This window comes from Melanerpes formicivorus, unplaced genomic scaffold (assembly GCF_026170545.1).
Source record: "Melanerpes formicivorus ecotype bairdi unplaced genomic scaffold, bMelFor1.0.p_v2 SCAF_14, whole genome shotgun sequence".
Classification (NCBI taxonomy): Eukaryota; Metazoa; Chordata; class Aves; order Piciformes; family Picidae; genus Melanerpes; species Melanerpes formicivorus.
Window position 1 is genome coordinate 7,576,314 of NW_027142366.1, and position 16,134 is coordinate 7,592,447.

The window sequence follows — 16,134 nt, forward strand, 5'->3', positions numbered from 1 at the left end:
CATAACATTAATGCTTCCAGTAATTATCTAATGAAAAGCAGCTTTAGCATAAGAAGAAAAACATGCCCTTGTGTATCATTTACATTTTCTTTATACATCCTGTGTAGGGTAGCTTTAAACATGAAAGTTAATGTTTGTTTTATGACATCACTTAAATTCACATTCCATTTCATCAGTGTATTGTCATGGGTTGAGTTGAGGGGCATGCAAGAGTTAGCTGTGTTAACCCAGCACAATGTATTTGATATAAATTACGTCCAACTACTCTTTATATGTAAACATTTCTATTTATTTTTTTTGAAGTGTTGATTCAAAAGTAAGTAATAGAGTAAATGGCAATAAAAGAAATGTTATTTACATGTCAGTTGCAGTACATCAATATTGTTGAAGTAACAGGAGTAACAATGAAACCCTGCTGAGCTGCCTTTACCGTCTTCAAAGCTGAAGACAAGCTAAAACTTTTTTTTTACTCAAAATAAGAGTCATGATAAAAGCTCAGAATATTACCAGGAATTAAAATGTTAATAAACAGAAACTGACTTATTCTGGTGAAATCAAGTCTAAACTGACTATGTGTCTCATAGTAGGCCTTCCATGGGGACAGTTCCAGGGATGTTCAATCTCACCCATATGGGTGATCAGTTTTCTCATTTCCTGCATGTTCAGTGCAGTTCCAATCATCACCTGCAAGAAAAGGCAAAAATCCCCCAGTTATTATTTTACTTTCTACATCTTGACAAGTGACACAGATCAGAGCAATACTTCCACTACCCAAGCAAATATATAAATGCTGTGCCAGGCATTAAAAGCAGAAAGATCTACAAGATGAACAGAAGACAAAATGCAACTAAGTGTGTTTATAATTACACTGGTATGAAACAAAATTAAAAACCACCAGGATTTTTTCTCAAGTAACACCAGACAAAACCACAACAAGCAAAATTAAAGATACTAGCTGCTGACACCCAGTAGTAAACTTCCCCTGCAATATATATATAGACACAGTCACCTGTAACACAAGAGAAAATATGGGATCTATTTGAAATCAAGCACTGAATGATGTACTTACAGATTTCCTGCAAGCTCGAGAAGCAAACATCTGTCTGACCCTGGAGGGCCTACACATGACTCCAGGGCAGTCACTTAACATGAAGATCAGCTCATCTATGTCTTGTGGACCAAAAGTCCAGTTTTTGCTTGTTGGCAATGATATTAATTTAACTCTCTGAGTTACAGGAGCTGAAAGATTTGCAAGAAAACAATAAAAAACTTGTGCATTACAGGAAATTACCTCTTCTTGAGAGAAACTGCTTTGATACGTTAATATGACGTGACTTGCATTTATGCAAAGGTTTCTTTCCAGTAGTTCTGGCCCAAACTTACCATTTTCGTTTATGACAAAATCAAACCCATTTTTTCTGAATATTTCCAGGTTCTCAATCAATACAGTTTCATTTACAGCTGTTAAATTGAGATTCTGAGGCCTGAAAGAGACAGAAAATTATGGTATTGCATATGTATGTAGTGCAGCCCACTTAAGTTTCATAAGCAATCCAGAGATACCAATACAGAGCTCTGATGAAACCTCTGCTTTGCTAGGAAAACCTCACTACTGAACAGATCACTTCCAAGTGTTACTCTGCAGAGTTAAGTTGGTTGGGCAGCACTCATTGTTGCAGCAGCAGTTGCCAATATCCTGCTTTAGTATCATTCAGGGTTGGAAGGGACCACAAGGATCATCTAGTTCCAACCCCCCTGCCATGGGCAGGGACACCCCACACTAGATCAGGCTGGCCAGAGCCTCATCCAGCCTGCTCTTAAAACACCTCCAGGGACGGGGCCTCGACCACCCCCTGGACAACCCATTCCAGGGTTTCACCACTCTCATGGTGAAGAACCTCCTCCTCACATCCAGCCTGAATCTCCCCACCTCCAGCTTCATTCCATTCCCCCTAGTCCTATCACTACCTGAGATCCTGAGAAGTCCTTCCCCAGCCTTCCTGTAGGCCCCCTTCAGATACTGGAAGGCCACAATTAGGTCACCTCAGAGCCTTCTCTTCTACAGACTGAACAGCCCCAACTCCTTCAGTCTGTCCTCATAGGAGAGGTGCTCCAGCCCTCTGATCATGACCACTCTTACCAAACTCTGGAATCTGGCCACTGACTTGCTGCATAGCTATGGCTGCAGCAGTGGATTTTTTTTCACATGAAGATTTCCTTTCTGAGCCACATAAACCCAGCTTTTGTCCTAACTGTTTTCAAAGTGTGAAATTCTTTGTAAGGATAACCATAGGTATCCCTCTGAAACACTGAATTAAAGACAAAAAGTAAATCATTATTGTTCAAACAGTGAAAATACTTACGCTATCAGCTTCTGACCCTGAAGAACAGTGTGTTGTTGTAACATCTCAAAGTTGTACTTCTCATCAGTAGCATGCTGGTCAATTATGAAAAGATCAGAATTCAACTTTGCTATTATAAACCCTAAATTGAATTGGCCAATGATTTCCATCTTTGCAAACATTTCTTTACTGTATATAGAAAACAAACAGATTATGAATTAATTACACCTCATCATTTATCCTGTCAGACTGCAAAACTTTTATTCCCCCCTGAACACACTTCACATGAGAAAAGAAAAAAGGGCAAAAAAAGAAAGGAAAACAAAAAGGCAAAGAACACACACAAACCCAACCCAAACAACCCCAAACCCATTTCATTTAAGCAGGATATGAATGAAAAAGTACAGTTATCTGCAATCTGCCACTAACTGGTGAGGCTGTTGTGCCCCAGCACACAATCCATCATTAAGGCAGGACTGGTTCAGAATTCCCCCAAATACAGCCACTGGTGATAAAATTAGAAATGGGCAGAACGTGACTTATTTTCACAGCCATCTCTCACCAAATTTCAGCTTCACATAGATGACTATGACTCATATTTCCCCTTTATCTGTGATGAAATTTACTGTTACTGACTATACTGCAAATTACAATTCTGAACCAAGCCACATCTATGTTTGTGCCCTTTTTAGTGTCATTTTCCACTTTCCTTTTGCCCTTAGTTCAAGCACTGCTGTCAGCTAAAATAACTTGTCAAATGAACACTTAAAAGCAGAAGCTAAATAAAAGGTATACCCCAAATTAACAGGTAGATGTGAGCCTCATGCCCACCCCATAAGAGAAGTATGATGTTTTTACTTAACTATTTTTATCAATTGATGAATCCAACATATTAAGAAGGTGAAAATACCTGATCTCTTTTCTTAATTCATCTTCTGCTACTTTGTTTTCTCCAGGACTAATTTTTGCTTTGAATCTTCTGTAATTTTGTGTTTCTGCACTTTTCCGTTGTTGCTGTATTACCTTTTTTACTTTTTCTGCTAAAACCTTCATGGAGAATTCAAGTGGCACAGTTTTCTTTTTAACTTCCACTAGTACATCAACATTGGGCACACAGTTCCTAGTATTCTTCACTTCAGGACATTTACCTGCTTCACTTTTGAAGACCTTGCTTTTAAAACATTTTACTCTTGGGGGAGAACAACTGGCTCCTCGAGATAACATATTTGGTTTAGTCCAGTCATTCACTTGATTTAACTTAGGGTCAGCACCCAAGACCTGAACACCACATTCCAGTGATTTCTCACCACATCCAGTTTTCAGACACTCAGTTTGAGGTGGTTGTTCTGAACTCCAGAATTCTTCTTCAGGATTAATTACACTTTCACTGCTCACACAGCTCCCAGCTTCTGGTGTACTGCATCCGGCATCTGACTCAGACGTGCTACAGAATCCAGAATCTGCACTGTCTTCTAATTTTCTCAAGCACCTGCTTGGAACTGACATCTTTGAGTCCATCTTATGACAATTCTCAGACTCCTTTGTCGAGACAGCCTTTTGAGTCCTTACAGGACTCAGAATGGTATCAAGTGATGTTTGCCTAGAGGAGCTGTGCTGCCGTTTTATCTTTTTAGGGCTTTGGAAATGACTTTCTGGTGTTTGATGCAGAGAGAATGACTCTCTTAATCTGGCAAGAGTCATTATTTTTTTTCCTTCACAACTTGGCTTTTCAGTCTCAGCGTCAGGCAGCATTTGTACCTGAGGCTTTTCTGTCTCTTCAGGAAGAGTCTTCTTCAAATTTCCTAATAAGACCAGAATAAAGAGTATTTCAATATTCTGAGTTACCTGGAAACATGAATGAAATGTAAAGGGAATGAAAAGAGGTAAAAAATAGCAACCTACTCAAAGGATTCCTTAATCCTCAGAAAATGACTAAGTATGGGGCTGAACTGCATTAATATCCAACAGACAAGCTGCTACATCTTTAAGAAACTTAATAGTACTTGTGTGAATTTGTCATTTCTTTTTAAGCTGGAAGAGCAATCAGTCCAACTGGCACATTCATGCATATTATCAAAAGAGTTTAATGAGTGAGTGACAATGAAAAGTGAATTGCTTTTACACTTCAATGGTCATTATAAAAATCCATTGGCAAAATAGACAGAATCACAGAATCACCAAGGTTGAAGAGACCTCAAAGATCATCGAGTCCAACACATCACCACAGACCTCGTGACTAAACCATGGCTTGGTATAGGTGATTTGCAGATAATTAGAGGGCTTGAATCTTAAAATCTGTCAGTCCAACATGTATTTTACTTAGTTATTTTAAACTGATATTTAGACTCCATCTATAACAGATTCTGTGCCAGCTAAAAGGTAATTAGAAAGAGTTCTGTTGACAGAAATAAGGAGAACGAGGAGGTGTTAACAAAGAGAAACAATTCTGAATGATTATATGCTCACAAAAGAATCAGAAATTGCTGTAGCTACTGTAAAAGAATCAAAGTTCAAAACTGTACTCAAAGTTCAAATTTTATTTACAAGATTTTTAGTGTCCTTGAGAAAGAATGGTTAAATAAACACAGTATGCTTCCAGTATTTTAAGAGAAACCTTTTCCAGGCATTATCAGTTATTTCTGTGTTAGTTTTTCCACCACTGCCTGTAAATCATGTTGTGCTGGAGTGTGCCATTTCCATAACAATCACTTCACTTAAGGTCCTCCTTTCTTATTTGATGTAAGCAACACCTGAAGAATCTACCCTGAAATATTTACCAATTAACAGTCATTGCTGGGTTTGTAAAAAAAATGTATTTTCCCATTTTCATTCTCTACCATGTATCATACCAAAAAAAATTCACATATTGTGTCCTACCTGCAATGTCCAGAAGTTGCTGATTGACGTTGAGTTTGTTAACATCACTACCAAACATCTCCATCAAAGAAGTTTTTAAAATAGCTAACAAAAGCTTTTCCTCTTGAAGTAAGATTTGCCTTTTGTCTGGAGTTACATTGATGTCAATACACTCTAAAGAAAAAAATTAAATCAGCTGCATTATAAATGAAAAAAAAACCTAAGAACAACATAAAGTCCACCCTTGGATCTATGTTTTCTGTCTTTTCACCCTCCATTTTTATTTCACAGGATTAAAACCCAAGCCACAGTTACCATTCACAGTACGTCTGCAAATTGCACTTTTTAACTTTGTCAGCATTTCAGCAAACAAAACACAAGCTAATTCGGTCCAGTAACACGGTGAAAGTTTTCTTGTCTGTAGGCTAACCACAAGATCGCCTTTTTCTCACTACTTAAGTCAGAGGATAAAGTGGAGGGGGGAAAAAAGTGGAACCACAGCTAGACTCTATGTAGATTTAAAAAATCAATTAAAAATATCACCCACTGCAGGAAGTCACAGCTAAAAGTTACAGTATTCTCTAAATAAACAGAATTTATTCTTCACTGAAGTTACAGCCTTTACTGAAGTTCCTGAAAAATTACCCATGACTTACCAGCATCTACACAAATGTTAAGGGCAACAAAGGGATACTGGTGTTTATTGTATGAATGATAAACTTCATTCACAAGCTTGACAACCTTCAGAGAGAATGAAGAAACAATAAGTGTCAGTATTGTTATCTTCTACTTCCCATCAGTATATGTTATTTGACTCCCTTCAAAACAACTGAAGTACTAAATTGTATCTTGTATGATTGAGCTTTCGCTCACACACAGATACAACGAAGGCAAACTTGAGACACAGGAACTTGCAGCATAAATCCAAAAATCTACCCATCAGCTACTTATACAGTGGCTTTCAGAGAACAGCAAACAAGTTAGCACTAGTGATGTCAGAAAAATAAACCCCTCACCTTTGCTGGATCACATGGACGTTGGTTGATAAAGAAAAACTGTCTGTCTGTTGTGCTCCTTCCAACACCATGATCACAACGAGAAATGAAGCCTGCAATTCTGTTGTGTGATGATAATGCAACAGTAAGGAAAGATGAAGGAGCAAAGAAAACTCATCTTCCTGACTAAACATGGAAGAGTATAAGGGGTTAAAAGAAGCACTACTATACAGAATCAGTAAATGGGCATATGTATTTCCTCTCCCAGTTGCTGAACTGACAAAAGGCTGGACGTTCAGCTCCAAAACAGAACCAGGCAATTAAACAAGTAGGTGGCTCCAATTTCAAAAGAAGTAGCATTTGTAATTTCCCTGCTCTGAAAGCAGAAGAGGGGTCAGTTATGAACTGTCACTGGTCAGATATTAATGCATTTATTTGGCAATCTCGTGTGTAGAGATTTTAAAAGGTACACTTTTTAAGAAAGTAAAGGATATTTGGTTAAACTGATTCCCATTCATCTCCTACCGTTTCTCAGTAATACCACTGAAAAAACAGAGGTATAAACAATTGATACAGCAAATCCACACAATTCCTCAAGAGCACCAAAGGGGACATTCAGCAGAACACTACACTAATATATAACTAACTAGGACACAAGGAATAGTAGTTTTGCTCTTCCCGCTCATCTGACTAGCAACATCTTAAGCCTAAATGAACTTTTCCAAGCAAGTGATGGGCTTTCCCAAACCATATACTAATATCTACTATGCAGTTCTTAGCTACTTTTGATACTATTCACCACCATCAAACTCCTTGTTTTCTTTTTTATTTTCATTTTGGTAGCAGTGGTCTGTACTCCTCTAGCTACCTATAAAGAGTCTGTGGCATGCCAGTAGCGTTGAGTCCATACTCTTCACAAACAGCTTCACTAGGAGGTAGCTGAACAAAGGGAACAAGACTTTGCAACTGGGGGGGAAAAAAAAACAAAACAAAAAACCATTAAACTTAAGAAAATTTTTTTTTTCTTCTATTGTTATTTATTAGCCTTAAAATCTATTTGATAAAATGGTGGGGTTTTATTCAAGTTGGCTGACCAAGTCAGACATTTAAATTACTCAAAGCACTGCCTACCGAGAAACAGGAACAATGCCTTAATGAATGACTGTTCCTGTTTCACAGGAAGAGGCTGAAAAAGCTAGAAGCACCTCCTGTTTTCTGTTCCCCAATTAAGACTCACATCATTTTTAGGATTTTTAAAATTGCTTGTTCTCGTGACATGCAAGAATGTACTTTCCCATACTATTTTCCAAAAGCTTCAGAGGCTTGCTGGCACAACACATACAAGCGGCTTCAGAGAGATACTAAGCAGTAGCCCTATTTTCTTAAGTCTTTTTCATCAGAACATCTCTAAGCAGACTCAGAAACTCCAAGGGAACATGGGTCTAGGCAATCCCAGGCACAAATACAGGCTGGGCAGTGACTGGCTGGAGAGTAGCCCTGAGGAGGGAGACTTGGGGGTGCTGGTGGACAAAAAGCTCAACATGAGCTCTCAATGTGCACTTGCAGCCCGCAAAGCCAATCAGATCCTGGGCTGCATCAGGAGAAGTGTGGCTAGCAGGTCGAGGGAGGTGATCCTCCCCCTCTACTCAGCCCTGGTGAGACCCCACCTGGAGTACTGTGTCCAGTTCTGGAGCCCCTATTACAGAAGGATATGGAGGTGCTGGAACATGTCCAGAGAAGGGCCACAAGGATGATCAGAGGGCTGGAGCACTTCTCCTATGAGGACAGAGTGAAGGACTTGGGGCTGTTCAGTCTGCAGAAGAGAAGGCTCCGAGGTGACCTCATTGTGGCCTTCCAGTATCTGAAGGGGGCCTACAGGAAGGCTGGGGAAGGACTTCTCAGGATCTCAGGTAGTGATAGGACTAGGGGGAATGGAATGAAGCTGCAGGTGGGGAGATTCAGGCTGGATGTGAGGAGGAGGTTCTTCACCATGAGAGTGGTGAGACCCTGGAATGGGTTGTCCAGGGAGGTGGTTGAGGCCCTGTCCCTGGAAGTGTTTAAGACCAGGCTGGACGAGGCTCTGGCCAGCCTGATCTAGTGTGGGGTGTCCCTGCCCATGGCAGGGGGGTTGGAACTAGATGATCCTTGTGGTCCCTTCCAACCCTGAATGAAACTATGAAACTGTTTTTCCTTCTTCCACCTGTAGGGTGTGCTAGAAGTCAACACTTGCCCTGTCCTCTTAGAATTTTTAAAGGTTTCCTACATCTCCTCTATTTAATAGATACTAAAAATCTGTCGGCCTAAGTATAGTATCTCTCAATAATAAAAGTAATACCTGTTTTTGCCCAAATACTGCTCCAATGTTTTCCTTTAAACTAGAACTTCCAGTAGTTGATACCACAGAGCTTTTTTTCCCTTGGCCAACTTGATTGGTGCAGGTAATCCGCACTCCTTTCGAAACAATACAGTATGCCTGCAGTACCTGGACCATTTTTGCATATTCCTATCAAAGAAAAAAGAAGAGTTCACATCTATACAAACTATCTCTTTTTAAAACAAAAATGAATGAACAAAACAGTCAATATGTGCAAGTAACACAAAAAAGGGAGTGGCTAAATTTAGTATCTCTTTTGTACATTTTTAGAAATGAAATAAAATATATATACAACCATACATGAAAAATACTGCCATTAGAAATAAACAGCACATTACAAGATGGGTATTTAGCTCTAACACAGCAGTCCTTGATTTCAAAGCACACAAAAGTGAACATGACACTTTCCAACACCTGAACATTTGAGAACGCACCTTTAAAAACAATCATTGGGAAACAGAATAGGAAAGAACACAGGAAGCTTGCTCTCTTGTATGATGAAGCTATAAGACAAGCATGAAACAGTCTGACATAATCAATGGATTCTACAGAGAATTCACAGTCTCAGGCTGCAGCAGGGGAGGTTTAGTCTGGAGGTCAGGAGGAAGTTTTACACAGAGAGAGTGATTGCCCATTGGAATGGGCTGCTGGGGAGGTGGTGGAGTCACCATCGCTGGAGGTGTTCAGGAGGAGACTTGATGGGGTGCTTGGTTGCATGGTTTAGTTGGTTGGGTGGTGTTGGATAATTGGTTGGACACGATGATCTTGAAGGTCTCTTCCAACCTGGTCTGGTCTATTCTAGTCTGGTTTGGTCTAGAACTGAGAATCATTCAGAAGGGAATGCATTTCCTTTGAATCAATAATTGATGATCTAACCCTACCTTTTTAATGTTTCTTTGAAATTCCTTATGCCGCACTGGCAAAGTATAAAACAACTGCTGTATGTTAACAGTTGTTCCTTGCTGTCGTGGAACAGGAGTCTGCTGAGTAATTTTACCATTGTGATCAAACACCAAACGAGTCCCAACCTTTGCAGACTTGTGACAGGTAGAAATGGTAACATCACTAAAGGACAGAAAGAGGCAACAGCATTACTCACTGAACACTGTGTTTTCTTACCCATTCCTCATGACCTGATCAGGCACAGAATCTACACCAATACCATTCATTCATTTAAACCAGGTCTTCACCACAAACAACTGAAAACACACCCAGAGACCAAAGTAACATTTGCCTAGCTACAACACAAACATTTTTAGTTTTATCACTGTCATTCTTCTCCAGACTATAAAGTCAGACTATAAAGTCAGACTATAAAAGTTGGACACCACATGCCTCATACTAATACATAACTAACAGCAGAATACTCTTGATGCACAGAACTGTGTCCACAAAAGCTGTTTCCAACTTATAGATTGTCTAGGAGAAGTTTAAACACAGTTTTAACAGGTTACAGCCTAGAAAACACAGCACTACTTTACATCAGAGAATCAAACACTTTCACAAGTAGAGAGTCCCATCCTGCAAAGAGTTTTGCACATAAAAGAACTATCAAGTGCTCAGAATCATATAATCATTTCAGAAGCTTAGAATCATAGAATAATTTTAGCTGGAAAGGACTCAGGATAACATGTAACTTACTGCTCAGAACTGACCTAACATTAAGCAACTGGAAGTTTTCAAAGCTTCATTTATCAATAATGATTAAACTGAAAAGCTGGCTTCAGGTGTTTTTGTGCATACAGTAATGCTCTGCTAATAAGAAGATTAATATTAATACCTTAATGCACACAGTGAACTCAGAGCTTCACCTCGAAATCCAAATGTTTCAACATGTATTAGATCAGAAAAATCTTGTATCTTTGATGTATAATGTTTCAGAGCTGGAAAAAAATATTTACAATACAGATTTCACTTCAAATTGACACTGGTCTGTGCCTATCAAGATGCAAAAAACCTCCTATATTCATTTTATTTTAGATAGTATTAGAGGGACAATAATTAAATGCTTAATGCTTCCTTTTTCCTCTTTCTATAAACAGGATCTTTTAAAATCCTCAGATACATGTGTTAGTCCACACTACATCCCCAAATTCATATAGCATTACTGATGTATGCATTACAAGACGCCTCAGAGGAGTGCACAGTGCCTGTCTCTGCTGCTGCTGTACCTGTCACAGATTTCCCCCCCACACCCCACAAGAAAACAACTGCAGTGCTGCTTGTGGTATACAGTGGACAGGAATAAACTTAATCCACCATGAACACAGCTGAGGAGGACTCAATCTACATAATCAGGACACCATTAGTCACTAGATTACAAAGTGAATTAGTAGCAGCACGCCAGAAATTGCGGTGTCTTGGACAGGTCACACATATTGTGAACACATGAAGTTCCTATGATAAAAATCATCCTATGAAGAAAAGAAATGCAAATATTTCTCTTGCAATGCTTTGTTACAGTTATCATACAGTATTGCTTCTGCTCCCATTTTGTGCCATTTAGAACTATCAAAGGGAAGATTTGACAGTCAGACAAGCAATGACAGTTCCCTTCCAGCAGAAAGCAGTCACTTTCACAAAGTCTGACTCTTTCACAACGATTGATGACTCAACATGAATGAGCCTAAAGGAACATTTACAGGACTTTCTCATCTATAATTATTTCTGTTCTTTATTACACTTAAATAAGCAATCAAACCAAAGGCTAATTCTAAGCTACAAGAACTTTAACCACAATAACACTACGGAAGTTCAGTCTAGTTTTTCCTCAAGTCTTGCAGGTGGTGCATATGTTATATAAAAGATGAGTATTTGCTAAAGTCTTATTAAATGTAGGACATTTCTTTAAAAAAACCCAAAACTAAAGCTGTTTTCTCACTGAACAGAGACATCCAAATATAAATGAAGAAAAATGTTCAACTTACTTAAGCCTTCGAAGTTTTCCTCTTCCACTCCAATTCCATTATCTGAAACCTCTATGACCTCTGCTCCATAATCTTTAAGTTTTACATCTACAAAATTGAGTGAAGTCTTTTCATTCTGTATGTTCATACAAAGTATTCACTATTAATTTTGTACTTGGTGTAACTTTACCACATAACTGTAGCTCAAGTTTGAGCAACACGAGGCCCACAGCTGTCAAAAATCAGGGCATGAATGCAAACCAGTCTGCACTTGCAGACAGTTCAGCTTCATTACACTTCTGCCTGAGCAGAAGTTTGTCCAATTATAACAGCTATTATCCCGGCAGCTCTGGAAGCTGCAACCCTGCCTTAACTATCTGCTAGCTTGAGGCCACTGGCTAGCAGAGCCTTATCACCACTGCTGTACAGGCTGAATACCTTATTTGGTGGCCAAAAGGCCTACAACAGAGCAAAAAATCCCATCCTTTAGGAGCCCAGATGGAGCCTGAAAATCAAAATGTTTTATTTTTTCAAGGCTTAAAATCACTGCAAAGAGAAATTTGACCCAAAGAGATATTACCTTGACAGCCCTGTTAATAGGCATTCTGCCTTGAAGAAAAGTCTACTTTAGAACTCTAGGTAAAGCACAATGAAGAAAAGATTACCAATGTTGGTAGCTCCAGCATCCAGACTGTTCTCCACCAACTCTTTCACCGCAGTGCCAAGATTCAGCACAACCTGTCCCGAACAGATCCGATGAACGGACTTACGGTCGATGGGCTTGATGGCTTTCGCAGGCTGCAGGCTTGAGAGAGGGAGGGGAAAAACACACGGTGTAGCAGGCGGTAAAGGCGCGCCGTGCCCGCCCATCCCTCCTAAACAAGGGCAACCGGCATCCGAGAGCGAGGCAGGAGGTAAGACACTGCGTAGCCGCATTCAAACGCGGAGCGCCCAAGAAGGCGCACACGCTTCCCCGAGCAAGGCGGGAGGGGAGGCGGGACCCAAGAACCCAGTGACTGACGAGGAGGCCGCAACCACACCACGACTAGGGCACTGCCCGCTGCAAAGCAGCGAGGCCCCGAGCCTCCCGTGAGAGGCAGCAGAGCAGGGGGGAGCAGGGGGCAGCAGGGGAGTGCGAGCGAGCGCAAACCCCACCGCTGCAGACAGAAGGGCTGCTATAGGCTGAAGCCCACTCTAGAGAAAGCGCTCACCAAGGTTCAGCCCCTTCCATCGGGACCCAGCGCGGCGCGCTATACTCGCCTCAGAACCCACTTCCCGCAGGCTCCGCCCTCGCTCAGTCATTGGCCGCTGGAGAACACAATTCGCCAGTCCTAAACAAAGTCTCAATTCCCTTGATGCCAATTGGTCAATGAAGATACCAAATCAAAACTAGCAGTTGCACCTCTTGCCCTATGGGGATTCGCTTAACGAAATCACCGGCTCATGCTGACCAATAGAAAGAAGACAAGGAGGCTGTGCGGCAGCCGCCAGCGCACACTGGCTCGCGGGTGAGTCAGTAAAGCGCCGTGGTCCTATCTGGCCCAAGGAATGCAGCGTGGGGCGGGCCTGCCGGCGGGCCGGAACCAGACGCGCTGCGTGGGTGGGTGCCGCCATGCCCATGTACAAAGTGAGATCTTTCCACAAGGCCGGTGGGGAGGTGTTGGCGGAGCATTTGCCTTCCTGCATGTACCGCCTGCCCAACCTTCATAGCTCCCCCTCGTCGGCCGAGTCGCCTCCACCGCAGGTAGGAACGAGGGAACAGCGGGTGGGCCTGCGGCCCGCGCTGGCGGGCCCCGTGGCCTCGGCTGTGAGCAGCGGGCCGGCGTCTAGCGCCGCGCTGTCGGGAAACCCAACGGGCGAGTCACCAGCCGCGCAGGGGCGGCACTTGCTCCAGGTGGGGTCTGCCTTCGGGGGCTAGGAGAAGCTTCTGCTGCCGAGGAGCTGAAGGGGGGGTGCTGTCCTCACGATCCACCACGTATGTCCGGAGGAGGAGCGCGGTAGCGCTGGCACCTGGCTCCGCCTCGTCTGTCAATGACTCGGTTGAGGGTCGAATAAGCTCACCTTTTTCGGAGGGATTTTAGCAACAATTTGAGAGCCGTCGGTAATTCTCCACCTGGATTTCCTGGGGTTTCGAGTGTGTTTCTTTCTCAGCTTCTATGTTTAAGCGGCCGAGCAGAGGCCTTGGAGGCCTTGTGTCACTGCTACGTCGTCACTGTTGGCTCAGGTGTGATTCGCTTCTGCTGTTGAGATAGGAACTAGCGAGCTGCACAGTCCTTGTTTCCAGTCTCAGTTACTTTTTCTTAAATAAGGCAAAAATGCAAAATATTACCATACTTCAGCCTCTCTCCAGCGTCAGGAAATGCTTTGAATTGCTCCAGGCTGCTTGTGGCCATTTTTAGATTGATACCATCATATCTTTTCACTGAGTATTTGCTGTGCCCTCACCCAGGTTGCTTATGGAGGAACTGAGTAGTAGAATTGGGGCAGAACTTCACAAGAGTATTTACTAAGATGCCCTCCTGTTGCGACAACAAAGTATTACCTACCACAAGCCTCTGAGAGGAATGTTTATTCTATGGAATCATGCATTAGCTGAATAATCATCATTTAAGAGATGTTTCTGGATCTTGTCTTTTGAGAACATTGTGTAAAGTGGCTGCCAGGATTTCACTCTGGTACCTTGCTTGGCATCTTTTTATCCATTGGACCCAAAGAAGGAACTTGGATCTAAGACCATGACATACCATGATATTAGTTTCTTGAATGTGTTTAAAGTCTTTCGAAACTTACTGCCAAGTGAACTGGGGAGTATTTTCATACAGTTAAATGAACGTTTATGTGACTTTGTTCTTTCCTCCAGGAAGAGGCTGATCCATCACTTCAAGCACTTGAATCCCGCCAGGAAGAGATTCTGAAGCGCTTGTATGAACTGAAGAGTGCTGTCGATGGTCTCTCAAAGATGATACAAACTCCAGATGCTGACTTCGATGTAACTAATGTCATTCAAACCGATGAATCCTCTTGTTTGACAACAAATGGTGCAGACTTAGATTTGATGCTTGGAAAGGTAAGTTTAGTTGAGCATGTAGGTGGATTTTCAAGGTTAGAAGGGTGGCATTAAAACCTGGGACAGTCAGAACTCGATATTCAAGTCTTCTCATTACAAATAACCTACAGCTACTATCCTCTCACGTTGGGCAGCTGGATTACAGATATATTTGTAAATACTAAATCCTTTCTCTTCTCATTTGGCTCTAATTCCAAACTAGAATGGCTAATGCTGAAATGAGGACAGTTGGTTTCCTGTCACTAACTGAAAATTTTAACTTTGGCTTTAGATTGATCTAGAATTTACCCCAGTTGTGTTATCAAGTTAAATGTTTTCAATGCTTAAACAAGTTCTAAATGTCCAAACTTATTTGATTGTCCTGAGCATTTCAGGCATACAGGTGTGGCTATGAACATTTTCATGTCAGATGAAAACTCCACTACTTCAAAGTTTCACCTGGAATGTGTCTTACCTGCTGAATGTTTTATTTTCCATTCAGGATTATGGTGCCCTGAAAGATATTGTCATCAATGCAAATCCTTCTCTGCCTCCACTGTCATTATTAGTACTACACAGTCTGCTTTGTGAACGCTATAAAATCCTATCAGCTGTTCACACACATTCATCAGTGAAAAGTGTGCCAGAAAACCTCTTGAAATGCTTTGGAGAGCAGACTAAAAAGCAACCACGTCATGAGTATCAGTTGGGCTTCACTCTTATTTGGAAGGACGGTAAGAATGAAGTTACACATAAAACACCTCATAGAACTACCATTACATTTAACTTCTCTACCACGTGGTACTCACTTTTTTTCCTTTCTTTTCTTAATTCCAGTTCCAAAACCACAGATGAAGTTTAGCATTCAAACAATGTGCCCTATTGAAGGAGAGGGGAACATCGCTAGATTCCTCTTTTCCCTCTTTGGCCAGAAGTACAATGCAGTTACTTCAACTCTGATTGACAGCTGGGTTGATACAGCCATCTTCCAGCTAAAAGAAGGTAGCAGTAAGGAAAAAGGAGCAGTCCTGCGCTCCATGAATGCTGCCCTGGGCAAGACATCGTGGTTGGTGGGGAATGAACTCACCGTAGCAGACATTGTTGCATGGTGTGCGCTTCGGCAGACAGGTAGTGCAAACGCTGCCCCGGCCAATGTGCAGAAATGGATGAAGTCATGTGAGAACTTGGCACCTTTTAGCTCTGTTATGAAGCTACTAAAGTAAGCCTGTGCTCTTCATCGTGGTGCAGTTTTCATCCTGCTCCACCTTCTGCCTACCTGCTGTAGTGGTTTGAGTCCTTTCTGTGTTCAAGTACTACAGTTGGACAGAGTTTTAAAATTAATAAAACTTCACAGCTGCCTTTTGGGTGTGACCTTTCTGTGTTTTGTAACTGATGCACAACATTGATGTTTGTTCAATGGTTATGAAGTCTCTAAAGTTGTCCTATATAAATACAAGCTGCACTCTTACTTCCTATTTGTCTGTGTAACCCAAAAACTTACTTACCCAAGTCAAACTGCACTGCAGCTAAGCACAACATGACTCTTATGGGGGCTGGTGCCTTGTGACCTAAAATAAGATGAATACCTCTGAAGAACAGGCAGGAGAAATCAAAA

General features: G+C 41.5%; 2 protein-coding genes across 3 annotated transcripts; one reads left to right on the plus strand and one right to left on the minus strand.

The window, feature by feature from the left end:
- Nucleotides 1-133: 133 nt before the first annotated feature.
- Nucleotides 134-12,872, minus strand: PMS2 (PMS1 homolog 2, mismatch repair system component). 2 transcript variants are annotated; one of them, XM_068146768.1, is made up of 15 exons: nucleotides 12,685-12,783; nucleotides 12,139-12,278; nucleotides 11,495-11,581; nucleotides 10,348-10,450; nucleotides 9,449-9,632; nucleotides 8,529-8,696; nucleotides 7,062-7,159; nucleotides 6,215-6,314; nucleotides 5,855-5,939; nucleotides 5,220-5,372; nucleotides 3,253-4,144; nucleotides 2,364-2,531; nucleotides 1,384-1,484; nucleotides 1,070-1,239; nucleotides 134-684 (listed from the first exon to the last, which is right to left on the minus strand). In XM_068146768.1, the coding sequence occupies exons 1-15, from the start codon at nucleotides 12,702-12,704 to the stop codon at nucleotides 541-543; spliced, it is 2,613 nt and encodes an 870-aa protein (XP_068002869.1). In that variant the 5' UTR covers nucleotides 12,705-12,783; the 3' UTR covers nucleotides 134-540. The 2 variants fall into 2 exon arrangements, with proteins under 2 accessions (XP_068002869.1, XP_068002870.1); XM_068146769.1 differs by lacking the exons at nucleotides 134-684; nucleotides 1,070-1,239; nucleotides 1,384-1,484 and having other exon boundaries at nucleotides 2,396-2,531; nucleotides 3,206-4,144; nucleotides 12,685-12,872.
- A 159-nt stretch (nucleotides 12,873-13,031) lies between these two features.
- AIMP2 (aminoacyl tRNA synthetase complex interacting multifunctional protein 2) lies at nucleotides 13,032-15,877 on the plus strand. Its single transcript, XM_068146771.1, has 4 exons — nucleotides 13,032-13,217; nucleotides 14,334-14,540; nucleotides 15,022-15,253; nucleotides 15,357-15,877. The coding sequence occupies exons 1-4, from the start codon at nucleotides 13,086-13,088 to the stop codon at nucleotides 15,740-15,742; spliced, it is 957 nt and encodes a 318-aa protein (XP_068002872.1). The 5' UTR covers nucleotides 13,032-13,085; the 3' UTR covers nucleotides 15,743-15,877.
- The last annotated feature ends 257 nt before the right edge of the window (nucleotides 15,878-16,134 follow it).

Excerpts from the sequence above, each read along its gene's own strand:
- PMS2 (XM_068146768.1), bottom strand. The coding sequence starts at position 12,704 with ATGGAAGGGGCTGAACCTTG. Across the intron at positions 9,633-10,347 it reads AGTTCACTGTGTGCATTAAG|TGATGTTACCATTTCTACCT; the intron begins GTATTAATATTA and ends TCTGTCCTTTAG. Across the intron at positions 5,373-5,854 it reads TAACATTTGTGTAGATGCTG|AGTGTATTGACATCAATGTA; the intron begins GTAAGTCATGGG and ends TTTTTTCTTTAG.
- AIMP2 (XM_068146771.1), top strand. The coding sequence starts at position 13,086 with ATGCCCATGTACAAAGTGAGATCTTTCCACAAGGCCGGTGGGGAGGTG. Across the intron at positions 13,218-14,333 it reads CCGAGTCGCCTCCACCGCAG|GAAGAGGCTGATCCATCACT; the intron begins GTAGGAACGAGG and ends TCTTTCCTCCAG. Across the intron at positions 15,254-15,356 it reads CACTCTTATTTGGAAGGACG|TTCCAAAACCACAGATGAAG; the intron begins GTAAGAATGAAG and ends TCTTAATTCCAG.